The following is a 17,995-nucleotide window of genomic DNA, read 5'->3' on the forward strand; positions in this document are numbered from 1 at the left end:
TACGAACGAGCCTACGAACGAGACGTTACCGCAGACAGTCCGAACAGCACAACAAGCCGACATCAAGCACAGAACGCATTTCTTCGGCAGTAAAGACGACACACTCCATGACATGATCGTTTACGAGCAACTACCCCACGATTTACTGTGGTTGTACGGCGTAGTCTCATCGATACACCGTTTCAACACACTACATTGGAAAAATACCTGGACGTACCGCTCACGAACACTCGGATTGTGGAATAGCAGTCTTCCATTCCTTGCTCTCTGCTGAACCATGTAGTCCGAATCGGCACTTGTATTGTAAGAACTTCGGATATTGACTTCTTTTTGAGTAAGAAGAGAAACGGTAATGTGCCAGCTGAACGTGCTCAGACTAAGCGGTATCTGATTGACAACCCCATGGGGATTTGTGATGAAGTTGCCGATGATGAACAAGTCCCAGGGATTCTCGTCAACTTCGTACATTTCTGCACAGATTTCATGCATTTTGGGACGCTGTCGGTCTGCACAGTCAAGAGGTCACGCATCCAGGGCTGTCATGGCCACGAAAGACGTCTTTTCGGTCGTGACCTTGGAGCCGTCCCATAACGGGAGGGTGAGCTCGAAACCACGGTACATGTTGTGTGCTTGCTGTGTAGACCCCGACTGCACTGGCCTGTCGATTTGTATGGTGTCTGTATCATGGTTTGAACTCGAGGGCCCTCGCCAACGCCAACGCTCCTGCATATTGCTAGAACAAGAACTGCTACTGCAGTCTATATTGAGATATTGCTAGTCTGACGGTCTCCTAGGATGTTTCGCAGCAGGCGCATAGCTCTTGCACCGACAACTACATGCTGTTCTACTAGGGCATTATAATGCTGTCGGCTACAGGCAGTCGGCGTGTGTGAGGCTACATATATTGAAGGCGATAGCTCCTTGTTTTGCAAAAGGTCATTTAAAACGATCGAAGATCGGGGTGGAGCATTTGGCGGCTCTTGCAAGTCATATGACGGGGTCCGACGTTGATCGATGACGTAGACGGCTCGCCACGGCTTTGTACCTCGTACCTGCGTGATCGAACATGTCTCTGGAACGGTATCATTCACAGGTAATTTTAGGTCGTACGAAGGTCATGTCGCTGCTGTCAGTGTTGCTTAGCATGAGGCTGAATGAAACACGCCATGACTTCTGAATGTCCGCCACATGCCGATTGGGATGATTAATCGATGGGCGACTATAGCCTCGTGCGGAACCCTGGTCGTCTGGCAGCGCCATCCGGGCGCTTGAGGCTGTCGCTGGAGTTGCTTTGCTTGGGAATGGACGAGATTAGCTTCATACGCCGAGGGAGCCTTTGATATGGCGACTTAGCGCGAGGCCAGGAAAGGGACCAGTGGCACTCGAAATGCTCTACGCTTCTCTTTCCTGCATGATAAACGACATGCAGAGAGGGTGTTGAGGACGGGCCGAGACGAGCCAGCGGCCTATCAATGCCGTGAGCAGGCACAGGCAGTGCTTGGACAGTCTTCCCCACGATAAGCATCTGGGGAGTGCGTTGATGCGGCAAGCTCGCTGATTGGCCAAGTAAGGGTGACGCGCTCAAAAGAGGACAATCGGCAGCGCGGCGAGCCGGCATGGTCTGCAGAGAGCCATGACTGCGATCGGCTGCTGCGGTCAGAAAATAGCAGTTGCCTGTTTGGAAAGGGCATCGACGACTGTCAAGCGGCAGAGACGTCTTTGGCGTGGCACAATGCGCGACTCCGAGCTCGCCATCAGGCGTCATTCGGACGACCACATGACCTGTCCTCTCTGGACCGGCGGGGACCACAGCGCCACGAGACAGCAATAATACCGCCAAATCCGCGTTGGAGGATACATATCGCGGGGCTGCGCATCCTGTGTATAGGTCAGGTCTGCTGCTGAGTCCGCTGTGGTTCAAGACATGAAGCGCATGTACCTCAACGCGTGCAGCGCAGCTTGAGCGTTATCGCTATCGCTATCGCACTAGCCCTGGAGCGCGTCGGCCTGTGACTAGGTGACTAGGTGACTATCCATGCATCACACCGGCGACTGCACTGCAGCTCGACTCGTCCCTTTTCTCTGCGTCTCCTCCGCTCTCTAGACTGATTTGTGTATTCTTCCCCCCCCCGTCCCGCCGTCCATCGCCCTCCAGCATCTCCAGCATCTCCAGGTCGACTCGTCGCTAGTCCGCCTGCACCTCCGCCCCGTTCACCGGACAACATTGCCAGCCAGTCGCTCGCGGCCGCCTGCAGCCCAGGCACCCAGGCACCTCGGAGCCCGCACGCATATCTTCTACATAGCACCGCGCCGACTGCCCCAGCCCAGCGACACTGCGCCAACGGCCTCGCTGCACATCTGGGTGCTCACCTCCGCCCGCCGCCTCGCCGCCTCAGCAGACGACCCCAGCACAGCACGACCCACGACGCCCCGCCCTTGACACGCCCTTCTGACGTCGTCGCCAGCCCATGTGGAACGTCCTCACTGCGACTCTGTATCCGCATCTCCGCTGGTAGCTGAGCAGCTACACGCTCTCTGAGAAGGAGCTGGCCTTGGCTGGTTAGCCAGCACCGCCATCATGGCAGTACCAGCATCAAATGCCTACGCCCCCCGCAGGTCGGCAGCGTCGCCGGCCGCATCAGGCTCCACCGACCAGATCATCGGCAGCTTCAAGCGCCTGGAGCACATCGGCAAGGGCAGCTTTGCTGAGGTCTACCGCGGCATACATATCGTGCGTCACCTCCACACTAGCACTACGTCCTGGGAAGGGCGCAGGCCATCACCACGTCTATCTGATGGAACACACGCTAATACATCATCTTGTGAACAGGAGAAACGAGCTTCCGTAGCCATAAAGTCTGTCAACATGAACAAGCTAAACAAGAAGCTCAAAGACAACCTCGTGTCCGAGATCTCGATCCTGCGAAGCCTTCACCACCCACATATTGTCTCGCTCATCGACTGCCAGGAAACCCCATCTCGTATGCACATCATCATGGAGTTCTGTGAACTGGGAGACCTTTCGTCGTTCATCAAGAAACGGGCAGACCTCACGAACCACCCACAAACCCAGCGCATGATCGAGAAATACCCTAATCCACCGGTCGGCGGACTGAATGAAGTCGTGGTGAGGCATTTTGCGAAGCAGATGGCCAGCGCTCTGGAATTCCTGAGGTCCAAGAACTACATCCACCGTGATCTGAAGCCACAGAACCTCCTGCTGAATCCGTCTGCCGTGTACTACTCGCAGAGCGGTACTCTCGAACGCATGCCACTGGCTGCCGATGCCAACTCGCTAATTCCTGCCCTCGGCATCGAGACGCTACCTATGCTAAAGATTGCTGATTTCGGGTTTGCCAGGATCCTTCCAACGACCTCTCTGGCCGAAACGCTGTGCGGTTCGCCTCTGTACATGGCTCCGGAAATCCTGCGATACGAGAAGTATGATGCAAAGGCCGATCTCTGGTCCGTAGGAACCGTTCTGTTCGAGATGATGTCTGCACGTCCTCCTTTTAGGGCAAACAACCACGTTGAGCTTCTCCGCAAAATTGAAGAACGCAAGGATCAGATTCGATTCCCAGAAGGTCTGGTCTCCAGCCGAGCCATGAAGACTCTCATCCGTGCATTGCTGAAGCGCAAGCCTACCGAGCGCATGTCATACGAGAGCTTCTTTGCTGATCCAGTCATTCGCGAGGAGATCCCCGGTCTCGTCGACGAAGACGTTCCGCTGAACATGCAGGCCTCGGAGCTAGAACAACCGGTTGAGCAGCCTAGGCGCGTCCAGAAGATGCCCGCTGACATGGAACGGCGCGCCTCAGATAGCCCTTATTCACGATCGCCCAGGGACCGAGCTGGTTCCATGGGAACACCACCACTCCGCCCAGCTTCGCGAGCAAGCCCTAGCAACCTCTCTGGTACACCTCCTCGCGTCTCGACTACCCGCCGTGCCAGCAATGCTCCCATTGCACCTATCGAGGAGCGCGCAGCTGTACCCATACGGGAACAACGACGTCCAACTCTACCCAACGCGATGTCAGCACCGGCACGACCGCCTATGGTGCAGGATCCATCGATGGCTATCGGGCATCGCCGCCGCTTTTCCAAGGATGACCCACCTCCAGTTTCGTCGGGACTGAAGCAACATCTGGAGCGCGAGCGTCTGCCCCAAAAGACTGAGACTGGTGTCATGAGGGATGCAGCCGACCGAGTTGCTCAAGACCAAGCCCTGGATGACGGTTTCGTGTTTGTCGAGAAGCGTCGTGTGGAGATCGACGCTCTTGCTGATGAGATTGCTGCAAGCCCGCAAACCCAGCGAGATCGTATGGTCACTCGCGATGGTGCACTTAGGCGAAGGGCCACAACTCAAGGATCGCCAACATCCACGACTGGCGCGACCGTTCCCTCAAGGGCAATATCCATCCAGCAGAAGACACCAGCTGTCCTCCAGCGACCTGGCTCTTACGAGCGGCGTCGTCAGTATCGTCCCAGCTTTGAAAGCGCCACGTCTGCGCTCTCAAAGGCAATGAACATGGTGAATATTCGAGGTCTCGGTCTCTCGCCCCCGATGATGAAGGGCATCTCGCCACCTCAAGGCTACGCCGCATTTCCTGTATACCCTACCGCACAAAGCAGCCTTCTGCTGGTAGGCGACAGCGGCAAGACAATAGCAAAGGATGAGGATACGACTTCAGTCAAGAAGATTGAAGAACTCGCGCAACTGAGCCATGTCATATATGGCTTTGCAGAGGTCAAGTATAAGCAGCTGGTGCCCGTTGCACCGAGCGACCAGGCACTGGGAGTGGGCCCATCTGGAATTGCAAGGAAGCCTAGTAGCGACGTGATCGAAGACGACGACGAGGACGAGGATTTGACACCGGAGACCATCTTGATCATCTCAGAAGAGGCCCTGGTCTTATATGTCAAGTCGCTTGCTATGCTCAACAAGGCCATGGACGTTGCTGGCAGCTACTGGAACCGACAGCGCCGCGGTGGCTCGTCTCCTGAGGCCATGAGCCGGGCAGCCGCAAACTCCGACCGCTTAAACCGAGTCGTCTCCTGGACTCGTGACAGATTCAACGAATGCTGCATCAAATCTGAGATCGTGGCTCGCAAGCTCAAACAGGCACAACAACAACTCCCAGATGATCACCCAAGCCATCCTGCCAATCTCTCAGCCGCGTCGGGCTCTGCGACTACTGTGGGCTCCGCCGAGAACATACTTTTGACCACCGGCGTCACAGCCGAGAAGCTGATGTACGATCGAGCGCTCGAGATGAGCAGGACTGCGGCTGTGAACGAACTTGTCAGTGCAGATTTGCCAGGCTGCGATCTCAACTACTGGACAGCCATTCTCATGCTCGAGGCAATCTTGGAGGAGGAAGATGAGTTGTCTAGTCGCAAGCTTGAAGGCGAAGAGATCAATGGGCTCGAGTCTGAGGATCGACAGTCGATCCAGAAACGTAGGTTCCCCGAGATCTAATCACAAACATCGCTAACGGTCCACAGTCCTTGAGCAGATGCAAGGACGACACCGAGCACTGAAGAAGAAGCTGGAGAACCAGAAAGCACAGAAGCGGAATTCGATCACAAGCGCGCCCTCGCCTTATTCTGCCAGTCGCAGCTCGCCATCGTCCAACGGCACTGCACGATAATCATTTCGACCGAAAGCTGCTTGAGATCGACACAACATCGTAAGCGGATTGAATTACTGCATTTGACTGGTGTTCTGTGGGCTACTGGGGCGTTATGGCTACAACGCCCCTCCTTCACATTGTTTTTCTTATTTAATCATTTTGGCCAGTTTTTACCCACGGTGTTCTGCGGCGCATACGCAGCAGCATACATCAGCATAGATACCATCGCGAACCTTGCATTTCCCATGATACGGCGTTTGCTTTTCGGTAATTTGGGTACGGGCAGGCGCAAAGGGTGCGAGCATGAACACGACGAGCATGGACACGACGAGCATGGAGAAGATGAGTGAGCACCTAGAATGGACACTTGAGGGCTGGACAGCAGCGTGACCGGGGAGAGACGTTACACCTACCTAGTGGATCACAGCATCGAAATTGAATAACATACATTATTATCCGGATAAGTCGCCTATTATTGCTAGCAGCCATGGCGCCATGCCTACAGCCTTACTGGTGGATGTCACTGCATGTCATTACTCATGAACAGCCGGCTCTTTCGGGCAAGGGCAATCGGCCCAGGCCCCACACATGCCCCCCAGAGTGCGCTCCACAAGGCTCCGCGGCTCCGACCAGCAGACATCAGCCCAAGCCAACAATCGCGCCGCTTCGTCTGACTTTGTTCGTCCACCCGTCTGTCATGTAATCGCGGTCGTTTTCTCATACTATCATCCATCTGAATACTACTATCTAATGTATACATAAGCCTTCAAAAGGCCGAACACGACCATCTGAACCCTGACCAGACGTGCTCCACGGTAATTATGGGGCTCGGGATCCTGGACGACAAACACCTCGAGCATGTGCCTGGCACGGCCTTTGTGTATGACAACGACGACGATCGAAAGCGCAGCATCGCGCAGGATGTCGCGCGCCAGACACTAAAGTACGACAAGACGGGCAAGATCCTGCTTGTCCCGCAGCCGTCGGACGACCCCAATGATCCGCTCGTGAGTCGCCCCCAGCGTTACGCGTTCAAGATGCATGCAGTGTGTTGACAGTGACGGTCTGCAGAACTGGCCGCTCTGGAAGCGCGACGTCATCATCGCCATCCTGAGCCTGCTGAGCGTTATCGCAGCCACCCTGTCGCCGCTCCTCGCCGCCAACACTGTCTCCCTGGCCATCCACTTCAAGCGCTCGCTCACCGACATGGCCCTCGCGACGGGCTACCACCTGCTCGGCGTCGGCATCGCGGGATTCCTCTTCGTGCCCAGCGCACGCATCTGGGGGAAACGCCATCTGTACATCCTCGGCACCGTCATTGTGATATTCAGCTGCATATGGGGCGGCGCCACGGGGCCGAACTACAAATCGTTCCTCTGGGCGCGAATCTTCCAGGGCGTCGGGCTTGCGCCGTTTGAAGCGCTGGTTAATGCGAGTGTGGGCGATCTGTACCATGTGCACGAGAGAGGGCTGCGCATGGCGCTGAGTAATCTTGCGCTGTTCGGGGGCGCATTTCTGACGCCCGTGTTTGTGGGATTGATTGCGGATCGGATTGGATACGAGTGGACGTTCTACTTCGTTGCGATTTTCGCCGCCGCATTGCTGCCCCTGGTCGTCTTCTTCTGCCCGGAGACGGCGTACAAACGCGATGCGCGCTTCGACATCGACACCATGGGGAACCTGATCGTGCAGCCGGGCCAGGAGCTCGAGGACTATGGCAGCAACAGCAAGACCCACGACTCCGGTCTTGGCTGTCCGCCCCCTTACGACCAAGGCGAGCCATCAGACAACCTCCAGGAGAAACTCGTCCACCCGCGTCCCCCCACGGCATCCACATCTGCGACCCCGCCCAAAGCCACATTCTGGCAGAGCGTCAAACTCTTCAACGGCCGCAAGACAGACGAGGCGTACCTCTCGCTCCTCTTCCGGCCCTTCCCGCTGTTCCTGCACCCAGGCATCCTCTGGGCGTGTCTGATCCAAGGCGTGATGATCGGCTTCACGGTGCTCATCGGAGTAACGCTCGCGGCCATCTTCCTGGGCCCGCCGCTGTGGTTCGGCGAGCTGGAGACCGGGTACCTGTACACGGGGGCCTTCATCGGGGCGATTCTGGGCTTCGCACTGACAGGGCTGGTGTCGGATCCGAGCGCGAAGCTGATGACGCGGTGGAACAGCGGCGTGTACGAGCCCGAGTTCCGCATGCTGCTCGTCGTGCCGCAGCTCGTTCTGGGCGGCGCGGGGCTGTACGGGTTTGGGTGGACGACCAGCGAGCCCCGCGTCTATGGCTGGCTGTGGCCTGATTTCTTCTTCGCCATGGTGGTCATGGGCATGGTCTGTGGCGCGGTCGCGAGTGCATTGTATATTGTGGATGCGCATCGTAAGTGTTCTGCATCTGGCTCTGCGGTTGCAAGTGCGCGCTAACACGTCGCAGGCGACATGTCGATCGAAGGCTTCACGTGCCTGCTGGTGTTCAAGAACATCTTCTCGTTCGGGCTGACGTTCAAGGGCTTCGACTGGCTCGTCGAGTCGGGCGACACGAAGCACATGTTCGTTGCGCTGGGCAGCGTGCAGGTTGCCATTTGCGCGCTGACGATTCCCATGTGTGAGTCTCCGTGTTCTACACCCGTCCCGCCACGTCCCACTGTGTTTTGTCCCGCAAACGACTTGAAGTGGGAAAGCGTGCGTGCTGACAGCGACAGATGTGTTTGGCAAGAGGAGCAGGAGTTTCTTCCACCGCCACAACGTCTTCTTCAAGGCGACGGATTGGATCGCAGATGGCACCATGGGCTTGTTTGCGCGCGGGAGCCAGGCTCGGGGATGATGGGTACGTGTGGGGCAGCTGTGAGCCGTCGGCGGTCCAGCATTGATGTAATCATTCGAAACATGTCCAGTCGTTGCTATGAATCGATGTGCTACGAATCGATGTGCTATATCGATATATGATGTCGAATATGACATCGAACGTGACATCGAACATGACATCGAACATGACATCGAACATGACATTGAACGTGACATTGAACATGACATCGAACATGACATCGAACATGACATCGAACGTGACATCGAACATGACATCGAATATGATGTCGAATATGATATCGATCGATGTATGACAACGATTATGATATCGAGATGCTGATGATGGTAATGTCCTCCTCGGGCTTCTCCTTGTAACACTTTGCATTCTCGATTCTGTGGACGACATCCATGCCGCCGACGGCGCGGCCGAAGATGGTGTGCTTGCCATCAAGCCAGGGCTATCGACGTCAGTATGTATACACGACATGAAAGGTAAAAAAAAAAAGAAAATAAAAAAAAATAACACGACGTACCGTCTTCTCGGTGGTGATGAAGAACTGACTCGCGTTGGTGCCCGGGCCTGCGTTCGCCATGGACACCGTGTACGGCTTGTCGTGCTTCAGCGCGCTGAATTCATCCGCAAAGTCGCGGCCCCAGATGGACTCGCCGCCCGTGCCGTCGCCCAGCGGGTCGCCCGTCTGGATCATGAACTTGCGGATCACGCGGTGGAAGAGCACGCCGTTGTAGTACCCGCGGCGGCTGTGGGTGACAAAGTTCTCAACCGCCTTGGGCGCCGCGTCGGGGAAAAGCCGCAGCGTGATGTCGCCGTGGGTCGTGTGCAGGACGGCTGTGGTGCCAGTGGCGGCCTGGGCGTGGTGCGCGGCCGCCGTGGAGCGCGCGGCGTCGCGCGGCTTCTCGTTCTGCACGTCTCGCTCCTTGGATGTGTTGGTCTCGTTGGTGTAGGTGTAGAAGCGCACTTTGCCCGTGGCGGTGGCGACGAGCATGGCGTCGCGGGCCTCTGCTTCCTGGAGCAGGGGGTTCTCCGAGGCCGCCATTTCGACCGTGGTGACGCGCTTCTTGTCCGGCTGGCCCTGGTACAGCGACAGCCACAGGGAGCGCAGGGGCTCCTCGCGGCCGTAGAGTTTGACGAGCTTGTTGGTCAGCGTGTTGAGCACTTTGATGCCGTACATGGAGCCGTAGAGGACAAAGTTGCCCGTCTCGTCGAAGATGACGTTTTGCCGGGCGCGCAGGGCGGGCGCGTCGAGCTCTCGCTCGATGCCCAGGCGACGCCCAAACTCAATGTCTTCGAGCGCCTGCACGGCGGTGCCGGCTTGCTGCATGCTGGTCATGGTCTCGATGGACTCGTCGTAGGTGCGGTGCAGTTTTGCGGTGGGGAAGTCGAAGATGCGGATCCTGCGGTCGGGGAAGGAGAGGGTGGCAAACTGGTGGCCGGAAGGCGAGATTGTGAGGGACGAGGGGACGCATTTCGCCTTTTTAAAGTCAAAGAGGTTGGTCGACGACTTCATGGCGAAGACGTTGCCGGGCTTGGAGAAGCTGCCAGACGGCTGCCAGTACTCGACCATGCCGCCGGTGTCGACGCTGACGACGCAGTCGTAGGCGCTGTTGTACGCCATGACGCTCACGGGCGCGCGGTGAATCGTCTTCAGGACATGCAGCGGCTCCAGGTTCTCGCCGCGCCCGTCGTATATGCGAATCCACGAATTGTCTTCGGAGCTCACCGCCAGCTGCGGGAAGCTCGCGCCGCGGCCGTGGACCCAGCAGACGGCGCGCGGGCTGTAGTCCAGGCTCAGCACGGCCAGCAGATCAAAGGTGACGACGTCGAAGATCTTGACCGTCCTGTCCGACCCCGCCGTCGCGAAACTGCGCCCATCCGCGCTGGCATTGACGGACCGCAGCTCGCCCGTGTGCGCGCTGAACTCCTTGACAAACTCGATGCCGCCAAAGTCTTTCTTCCAGAACTTGACCACGCCATCGATGGAGCTCGTGATCAGGAAGTCGGTGGAGGGCGTGAAGGTGGTAAAGGCCAATTGGTCGCGGTGCATCAGTGACTTGGAGTAGCGTGGGGCGGCGGGCAGCGCAGCAATGTAGAGCTTTTCGTACGGCAGCCTGCGCTTCTTCTTCTTCGGCGCGGACGAGGGGAGCGCAGGACCGAAACCATCGTCGTCCGAGGACGACGAGTCTGCACGTGTCAGCTGCTTTGCGCGCGAGTCTCGAGGGGTGTGCGCACCGTCATTTGCTTGCGCGACTGGCTCCTTCGTGTGCTGGTCGTCCGCCTCCATTTCGGCGCGGGAGCGCTTCGTCTTGCTGGGCGACTCTGATCCGTTGGAGGCCATGGCTGCAGAGAGGCTGTGTGGTGCGTGTTGGCAGAAAGACTGTCCGCCGTGATGGAAGGTTGAACATGGTCAGAACGCGCTTGGACATGGTACCGGTACCGGTGTGTAGGCGGCCAGACCACGCTTGAACATGGACACAGACCGGCAGATGACGCTTGAACATGGTCATAGACCACCAGATCGCGCTTGAACATGGTTACAGACCACCAGATCGCGCTTGAACATGGTTATAGACCACCAGATCGCGCTTGAACATGGTTATAGACCACCAGATGACGCTTGAACATGGTTATAGACCACCAGATCGCGCTTGAACATAGTTGTAGACTACCAGATGACGCTTAAACATAGTTATAGACCAACAGACGACGCTTGAACACAGTTATAGACCACCAGATCACGCTTAAACATAGACACAGACTGCCAGATCGCGCTAGAACATAGTCACAGACCGCCAGATCGCGCTCTCACGTGTCGCCCAACGACAGTCTCGGCGATGTAGCGTTGAGGTGAGAAATGGAAAAGCACAGAGCCAAGACGCGTCAGAATACCCAAGTAGAGTGTCAGAACACCCAAGTAGAGTGTCAGAACAGATGCCGGAATGGTATTGGTATCTAGACGCAAGACTCCGCTCCAATGCAAGCTCCTCGTCCTCGAGGAAAGCTGCTTTCGCCGCTCTACTCCTCGTCCTCGTCCGCGTCCGCGTCCTCGTTCTGGTGCAGAGCCTTCCGCGGCACCTCGAACACGTAGATGCCGTTCTTGGCCTTGCCTGACATCCATCGGGCGAGTCTGGGCTCTCTGCCGACTGCGGCGACTACACACAGACCGGCCTTGCCTCTGTCGCCCCTCTCCTGCACCGACAGACCGTTCACTATGCCGCGGATGAGGATGCCGTCCTCGCCCTCCTCTTCCGGCACCCGGCCAACCTTCCCCACTGGCTCAATGGAACGCTTGTCGGCGCCCACCCGCCATGCCCGTATCCAGCCGTCCCAGCTTGCTGTGAGGATGAGATCCGCGTACGGTACCGTCGCGAGCGCAGTGACGTATCTGGGGAGGCGTGGTCCCTTCTTCCCCGAGGCAGCCGCATCGGCGTTGGCCGACATGTCCTCTGCGGGCAGTGCTGGGTCTCGGCCGTGGGTCAGTGGGCGGGTGAAGAGCGGCTTTTTCCTCTGAACAGACCACAGTGACAGCGAGCCGCTGTCAGATGCTGTGACGAAGAGACTGGCGTCGAGAAGGGCAACGCAGTCGATCGAGCCCTCGGCGTAGGCAATGGGTGTGTCGTCGTCGCCGTCGCCGTCGCCGTCGCCGTCGCCGTTGGCCTGCCTGTCCGCATCTTTCTCGTCGAGATAGGACACGTCCTTGCCAAAGCGGCCCTTGCGCAGCTTCTCCAGTCCCTTCTGCCTCGCTGTGCCGCCGCCGTGGAAGACCAGCTGGTTCTCCTCGACGACCTTCCACAATCTCGCCGTGCGGTCACGCGCTCCCACGCTGACACACGTCTCCTGGTTGACCTCGACGCCTCCGGCTATCCCAACGACTGCGTCCTGGTGTCCGACCAGCGTCTCAATGTATGCAGATTCGGGCGCGCTCCAGACGATGACTGCGCGGTCCGCTCCTCCCGAGAAGAGCTGCTCGGTGCCTCGCCTAAACGACAGCGAGAGAACGGCGTCTCGATGGCGCGTAAACAGCTTGCGCGGGGTCAGCGTCTCGGCGTCCCAGATGATCAGGCGAGCGTGCTTGTCGCCGGTTGCCAGGTATTTGCCAGAGTCGGAGACGGCCACGGAGACAATCTCGCCCGTGTGGCCCAGGTAGTCCCTCTCGCCCTTCTTGTTCTTGTCGCCCTTTCGCCAGAACAGCTTCTTGGGCGTCCGTCGCGGGCTCACGTTCGAGGCGCGCTGCGCGTCTGCCGCGTACGTGGCTGGGTCTGCAATCTCCCACTTCTCGACGACCAGGTCCTTGCTGATCGTCCACGCGTACGGCAACCGGACGGCGCAGCCAGTAATGGCCTTTTGCAGCCCCGACTTGCCAAAGACGTGTGGCGCATGCTCAAAGTCCAGCTTTTCAGCAATGTTCCGGTAGATCTTGCCCTTGGTCTCGGCAACGTCCTCCTTGAGCCTCTCTGCGATCAGGTCCTTGTCAATCTGCGCGGCGTCGAAGCCGACCTCTTCCTCGACCTCGCCGCGGATGTTGTCGAGGTAGCGCTGCGCCAATCGCAGACGCTTCTCGGCCGCCGTCTCGCCCTCGTCGTCCGACGTCTCCGAGGCGGCGTCGTCGTCGTCCGAGACATTTGCGCGCTCGCCGTCGGAGCTCTCGCTCTCGGTGATGGACTCCTCGCGCCCAGAGCGGGCGGGGGCTCTCGACTGCGAGGCGGCGGGAATGCTGCGCTTCCGGGGCACGGTCGAGTTGGCGTCGGGCCGCTTGCGCTTGCGCTGCGAGGCGGGCGTGGTGAAGAACGAGGACATGGCGGCAGCGGTGCAGGAAGGCGCTCCCAAAAACTTTTGCCGAGTGCAGCACTTTTTCGTCGGCGTTGAGAAAAACAACGCCGACGCCAAGCACTACGTCGGCGCTAGGATGTGCTGAGAGCTCCACGGGCCGTCGACGTATCGACGCATGGACGCTCACAAGAGGCAGAACATCAAACACGCCCATCGCCCTTGACCGTGCCATCGCCCTTGACCGTGCCATCGCCCTTCACCGTCCTCCACCCCGGGCCGCTCGATCCGGACGCTTCTGCTACTCGGCGCGGGAAACGCTGTCGGCGCTTCATAGACAGCAAACACCGTCCACACGACACCACCTGGAGCTCGCCTCTCCGCCGCCTCCACCGCCCACGGCCACCTCCCCCCCACCTCATCTCCCCTCCCTCCTCTCTTTTCTCCCTCCTCTCTTCTCTCCTCCCTCTTCTCTCCTCTCTCTTCTCTTCTCTCTCCTCCCTCGTTCCCCCATCACATCACATCGCCGCCGCCATGAGCAGCGATCCGGAGCGCGAGCACGCCCTCGAGGGCTACAAGGGCAAGCTGCTCGAGTCGCGCGAGTGGGAGGCAAAGCTCAAGAACCTGCGGTTAGAGATCAAGGGCCTGCAGCACGACTTTGACGTGTCCGAGGACAACATCAAGGCCCTGCAGAGCGTCGGCCAGATCATCGGCGAGGTGCTGAAGCAGCTGGACGAGGAGAGGTGTAGGTATTGCCCCCCACGCGCACGGGCAGCGTGCTGACACTGGCAGTCATTGTCAAGGCGTCGTCGGGGCCGCGCTACGTCGTTGGGTGCCGCTCCAAGGTCGACAAGGCGAAGCTGAAGCAGGGCACGCGCGTCGCGCTCGACATGACGACACTGACCATCATGCGCATGCTGCCCCGCGAAGTCGACCCGCTCGTCTACAACATGTCGCTCGAGGACCCCGGCCAGGTCAGCTTCGGCGGCATCGGCGGGCTGAACGAGCAGATCCGCGAGCTGCGAGAGGTGATTGAGCTGCCGCTGAAGAACCCCGAGCTGTTCCTGCGAGTCGGCATCAAGCCGCCCAAGGGCGTCCTGCTGTACGGGCCGCCGGGCACCGGAAAGACGCTGTTGGCGCGTGCTGTGGCGAGCAGCCTCGAGACAAACTTCCTCAAGGTTGTCTCGTCGGCCATTGTCGACAAGTACATTGGCGAGTCGGCGCGTCTGATCCGCGAGATGTTTGGCTACGCAAAGGAGCACGAGCCCTGCATCATCTTCATGGACGAGATCGACGCCATTGGCGGACGACGCTTCTCCGAGGGCACCTCGGCCGATCGTGAGATACAGCGCACACTGATGGAGCTGCTGAACCAGCTGGACGGTTTCGACTACCTCGGACAGACCAAGATCATCATGGCGACAAATCGACCAGACACACTCGACCCCGCCCTGCTGCGTGCCGGACGTCTCGACCGAAAGATTGAGATCTCGCTGCCCAACGAGGTCGGCCGTCTCGAGATTATGAAGATCCACTCGGCGAGCGTGCAGACGGACGGCGAGATTGACTTTGAGAGCATCGTCAAGATGAGCGACGGCTTCAACGGTGCCGATCTGCGCAACGTCGTCACAGAAGCGTGAGTATAGCCAACCGCGGGGAATCAGAACAGCGCTAACACGTGCACAGCGGCCTGTTCGCCATCAAGGACTACCGAGATTCGATCAACCAAGACGACTTCAACAAGGCCGTGCGCAAGATGGCAGAATCGAAGAAGCTGGAGGGCAAGCTGGACTACCAGAAGTTGTAGCCGGGGCGGGGTAGGAGAGCCTATTGCTGGCTTTGCATGATAGCATGAGCATCACAGATCATCATGTACGATAATACGACACTGGTAGCAGATGAATGACACTCTGCGCGCACAAGCCTCGTATAAACAGTCTATCGCGATACAATCCAGCAAGCCAACCCAGGATATCATGCACAGCCCGAAATTCCACGCACGACTCGCAAACACGCAGCCGCCAACACGCTCGCTCCACCCTTCACACCACCCTTCACACCACCTCCCCCACCTCGAAAACCGGCGCCTTCTTCCCCCACCGCACAGCCTGCACGTAGTACTCGCACACGGCCTCCATCTCACCCCTGCTCTTCGCATACTCGGCCCGCAGCCTCTCCAACCCCCTCCCCTCTCCCTTCGTCTTGCTCCCCAACCACACCGCCTCACCCCCAACACCGACCCGCCGCCGCATCGCAGCACTGAAATCCAGCGCGCGGCGAATCGTCTTGCGGTCCAGCGTCGGCGCCGTGACGGCCACGTACGCCTGCAGGTTCAGAAACACAGCCAGATCCAGCGGCGCGCCGAGTCGCGCTTCCGGCCCGGGGAAGCACGGGAGGTCGCTTGTCAGCACGACGGGCGCGCTGGGGTACGAGCTCGTCGGTCGCTTTGAGCTGGCGAGCGAGCTGCTGCTCGAGCTGCTGGGGGACTGTGTGTGGTGCGCGAGCGCGGCCCCCAGCGCCGCTGTTGTGTACGCCATGTGCTGCGTGTTGTCGCGCGCGTGCAGCTGCAGCGCGGCTTCGAGGCATGGCGCTAGTGACGGCCAGACGCGCATTGTTCCGCTTGTTGACGGGGGAGTCAGCGTCTTCAGCGTGAGAAGGTGCGATGCCGCCCAGGCGCAGGCCGTGTCCAGGTCGGCGACGGTGAGCTTGCCCTTTGTCGCGGGCGCGCTGAGGAAGAAGGCGCGGATGCTGCGGTGTGCGTAGGTCACCTTGGAGGCCTCTGGCGTGTCGATGCACGGCGTTCGGTGCTCGGGTGGCTGCGTGTCGAAGATGGCGAAGAGGTTCCGGCATTTGTATGTGAGCATCTGCTGCATGTCGTCTATCCGCTGTGCAATCTCGGCCGTCTTCAGCGGCTGGCGGTGTGCGGATATGCTCGCCTTCTCGTCGCTGCTGAGCGCGAAGGATAGGGGGAGCAAGGATGGGTAGCCGTGGGCCTCGATCAGGACGCTGATCTTCCACGCTTGCTCGAGGTCGATGGGCTCGAAGTTGGACAGGATGTGTGAGAGCAGTTCGTCGAGATCGGACGGCAGCATCTCGGCGCGGTTCTGCAGCGTGGTGAAGTTGTCGTTGCCCGTGAGTTCTTGGAGGAGGAATTTGGTGGCTAGCATGCCCCAGAGGAAGATGCCGCAGCATGTCTCGGAGAGCAGGGTGACGACGTTCATCTCTTCGGGTACAACGGCGTTTCCGCGCAGTTTCAGGAGTGACTCGTCGTGGCTGAAGCTGTGCAGGATGTACGCGTGCACGTCGCTGGTGGTGTGGTCGTCTACCCAGAGCCTTGGGCGCTTGTCGAAGGCTTCCTGGAATGCCGGTGACGGCCGACTTGAGACGAGGACCTTGACGTTTTCCTTCTTGCTGGCGTTGATGAGCATGGGGATTGCATCTACCAGATCCCCTGCATCATCGATCTCGTCGAGTCCGTCGACCATGAAGAGGAACTTTTTGCTTGCGTCCGAGATCATGACTTCGAACGCACGGCGTAATTCTGGGTGTGATAAGGAGTCGAGACCACCGCCGTAGGATCGGAACTGCTCCCATCTGTCCGCAAAAAGGCGTTGCAATATCCCCATATCCTCCTCCAAGGGTCCGTAGATCATGTCTTGCAGCGATTCGTACAGAAGCGATCGCAACAATCCAAGTCCAGACTTCTGCAGTTTAGTCCCGCAATTCCAGAAGAAGAATCCAGATGTAATCCCCGGTGCGTGTCCGGACCACGCCTCCAGGTAATCAAAGATGCGGTCGTTCTGGAAAAGGTGTCTCATCAACGTTGTCTTTCCCGCGCCCGGTCTCCCCGTAATCCAAAAGAGATGCTCTCCCCTCTGATTCCCCAGCCACTCCAGCACGCCCCCCTCATCCGTATGCTGATCGTCAAACACCCACTCAAGCGTACCCTCGTGCGGGCCCGCAATCGAATTTAACCGGTGATCCAGCTCTTCAAAATTCAGTCTCCCGAAAATCTCATCACAGAAATGCGCTTCGTTGGCTGCCTGAATCAAGGAATCGACCTGCTTCGAGAACTCCTCGACATTCTTCTTGCTCTTGGGTTTCCACTCGTTAATATGCACCGCGTCCAGGGCTTCATTCTGCCACTTCTCCCAGTGCGGCGTGTGCGGCCCTGTCTCGCTGAACACAGGGAGACCTGTCTCAGCAGACTGGTCGAGATACTGTCTGTCATTCGTCAGCCGCAGATCCAAAATGCCCGGGGGAGCATCACGCGCACCTCAGCGCCAGCAGAAGCGCAACGTCGACTTCCCTCCTCACAACACGGAGTTTCTTCTTCAAACCCGTGACATCCCGCTCCTTCCACACTCCGGACGCGCACAGCGCCTCACGCGCGGTGCCCCATCGCGGATCGCCAAAGCTGCCTTTCGCCTGCGTCTGCAAGAGGGCCTCAATCAACGGATTCGTCAGCTCCCTGGCCTCCTCGCTGATCTTGAGGAGCTGCTGCGCCGGCTCGCTGAGTTTGCTCTTACTGCCCTCGCCCAGTTTCCGCAAATCAGAGAGCTCGATTACGTCCGTGAGGCGGAACAAGTTGTCGACGATGCGCTGCAGGACCTGTGCATTTTCGACGACGGGCGTCGAGTCCGAATCGGCGGGCTGGTAGATGCTGTTCTGCTTCTGCAGGACCCTGATGGAAAAGTCGACCAGAAGCAGGATGCTTTGAGCCAGCCCGACGGCTGGCATGATTTTGTGGGTCATGGTGTTGGCGCGTTCGGCATCAAAG

The 17,995-nt window shown here is 58.7% G+C and overlaps 6 protein-coding genes across 6 annotated transcripts; 3 read left to right on the top strand and 3 right to left on the bottom strand.

Annotated features, from left to right (window-relative positions):
- Positions 1-2,578: 2,578 nt before the first annotated feature.
- On the top strand, positions 2,579-5,651 carry M421DRAFT_60061 (Serine/threonine-protein kinase atg1; the record flags this gene model as incomplete). The annotated part of the gene is made up of 3 exons (XM_033595742.1): positions 2,579-2,731; positions 2,831-5,459; positions 5,506-5,651. 3 exons carry the CDS (start codon positions 2,579-2,581, stop codon positions 5,649-5,651), a joined length of 2,928 nt encoding a protein of 975 aa, XP_033449930.1.
- A 639-nt stretch (positions 5,652-6,290) lies between these two features.
- M421DRAFT_419464 (MFS general substrate transporter) lies at positions 6,291-8,610 on the top strand. The gene is made up of 4 exons (XM_033592125.1): positions 6,291-6,640; positions 6,705-8,007; positions 8,062-8,232; positions 8,330-8,610. Exons 1-4 carry the CDS (start codon positions 6,455-6,457, stop codon positions 8,449-8,451), a joined length of 1,782 nt encoding a protein of 593 aa, XP_033449931.1. The 5' UTR covers positions 6,291-6,454; the 3' UTR covers positions 8,452-8,610.
- A 142-nt stretch (positions 8,611-8,752) lies between these two features.
- On the bottom strand, positions 8,753-11,125 carry M421DRAFT_389430 (uncharacterized protein; the record flags this gene model as incomplete). Its single annotated transcript, XM_033589966.1, has 2 exons — positions 8,966-11,125; positions 8,753-8,890 (listed from the first exon to the last, which is right to left on the bottom strand). The coding sequence occupies exons 1-2, from the start codon at positions 10,784-10,786 to the stop codon at positions 8,753-8,755; spliced, it is 1,959 nt and encodes a 652-aa protein (XP_033449932.1). The 5' UTR covers positions 10,787-11,125.
- On the bottom strand, positions 11,070-13,279 carry M421DRAFT_419466 (WD40 repeat-like protein). Its single transcript, XM_033592126.1, has one exon. It carries the CDS (start codon positions 13,243-13,245, stop codon positions 11,464-11,466), a length of 1,782 nt encoding a protein of 593 aa, XP_033449933.1. The 5' UTR covers positions 13,246-13,279; the 3' UTR covers positions 11,070-11,463.
- A 470-nt stretch (positions 13,280-13,749) lies between these two features.
- On the top strand, positions 13,750-15,022 carry M421DRAFT_59950 (26S proteasome subunit P45; the record flags this gene model as incomplete). The annotated part of the gene is made up of 3 exons (XM_033595732.1): positions 13,750-13,960; positions 14,008-14,851; positions 14,902-15,022. 3 exons carry the CDS (start codon positions 13,750-13,752, stop codon positions 15,020-15,022), a joined length of 1,176 nt encoding a protein of 391 aa, XP_033449934.1.
- A 247-nt stretch (positions 15,023-15,269) lies between these two features.
- On the bottom strand, positions 15,270-17,955 carry M421DRAFT_60150 (uncharacterized protein; the record flags this gene model as incomplete). The annotated part of the gene is made up of 3 exons (XM_033595753.1): positions 15,270-15,615; positions 15,703-17,439; positions 17,492-17,955. The coding sequence occupies 3 exons, from the start codon at positions 17,953-17,955 to the stop codon at positions 15,270-15,272; spliced, it is 2,547 nt and encodes an 848-aa protein (XP_033449935.1).
- Between the last annotated feature and the right edge of the window lie 40 nt (positions 17,956-17,995).

The sequence above is a fragment of the Didymella exigua genome, assembly GCF_010094145.1.
Source record: "Didymella exigua CBS 183.55 unplaced genomic scaffold M421scaffold_10, whole genome shotgun sequence".
NCBI lineage: Eukaryota > Fungi > Ascomycota > Dothideomycetes > Pleosporales > Didymellaceae > Didymella > Didymella exigua.

What these genes read in the sequence shown, in the direction of transcription:
- M421DRAFT_419464 (XM_033592125.1), top strand. Translation starts at nt 6,455, where the DNA reads ATGGGGCTCGGGATCCTGGACGACAAACACCTCGAGCATGTGCCTGGC. An exon ending in GTATATTGTGGATGCGCATC is followed by an intron (nt 8,008 to 8,061) that starts GTAAGTGTTCTG and finishes AACACGTCGCAG; the next exon opens with GCGACATGTCGATCGAAGGC. An exon ending in CGCGCTGACGATTCCCATGT is followed by an intron (nt 8,233 to 8,329) that starts GTGAGTCTCCGT and finishes TGACAGCGACAG; the next exon opens with ATGTGTTTGGCAAGAGGAGC.
- M421DRAFT_419466 (XM_033592126.1), bottom strand. Translation starts at nt 13,245, where the DNA reads ATGTCCTCGTTCTTCACCACGCCCGCCTCGCAGCGCAAGCGCAAGCGG.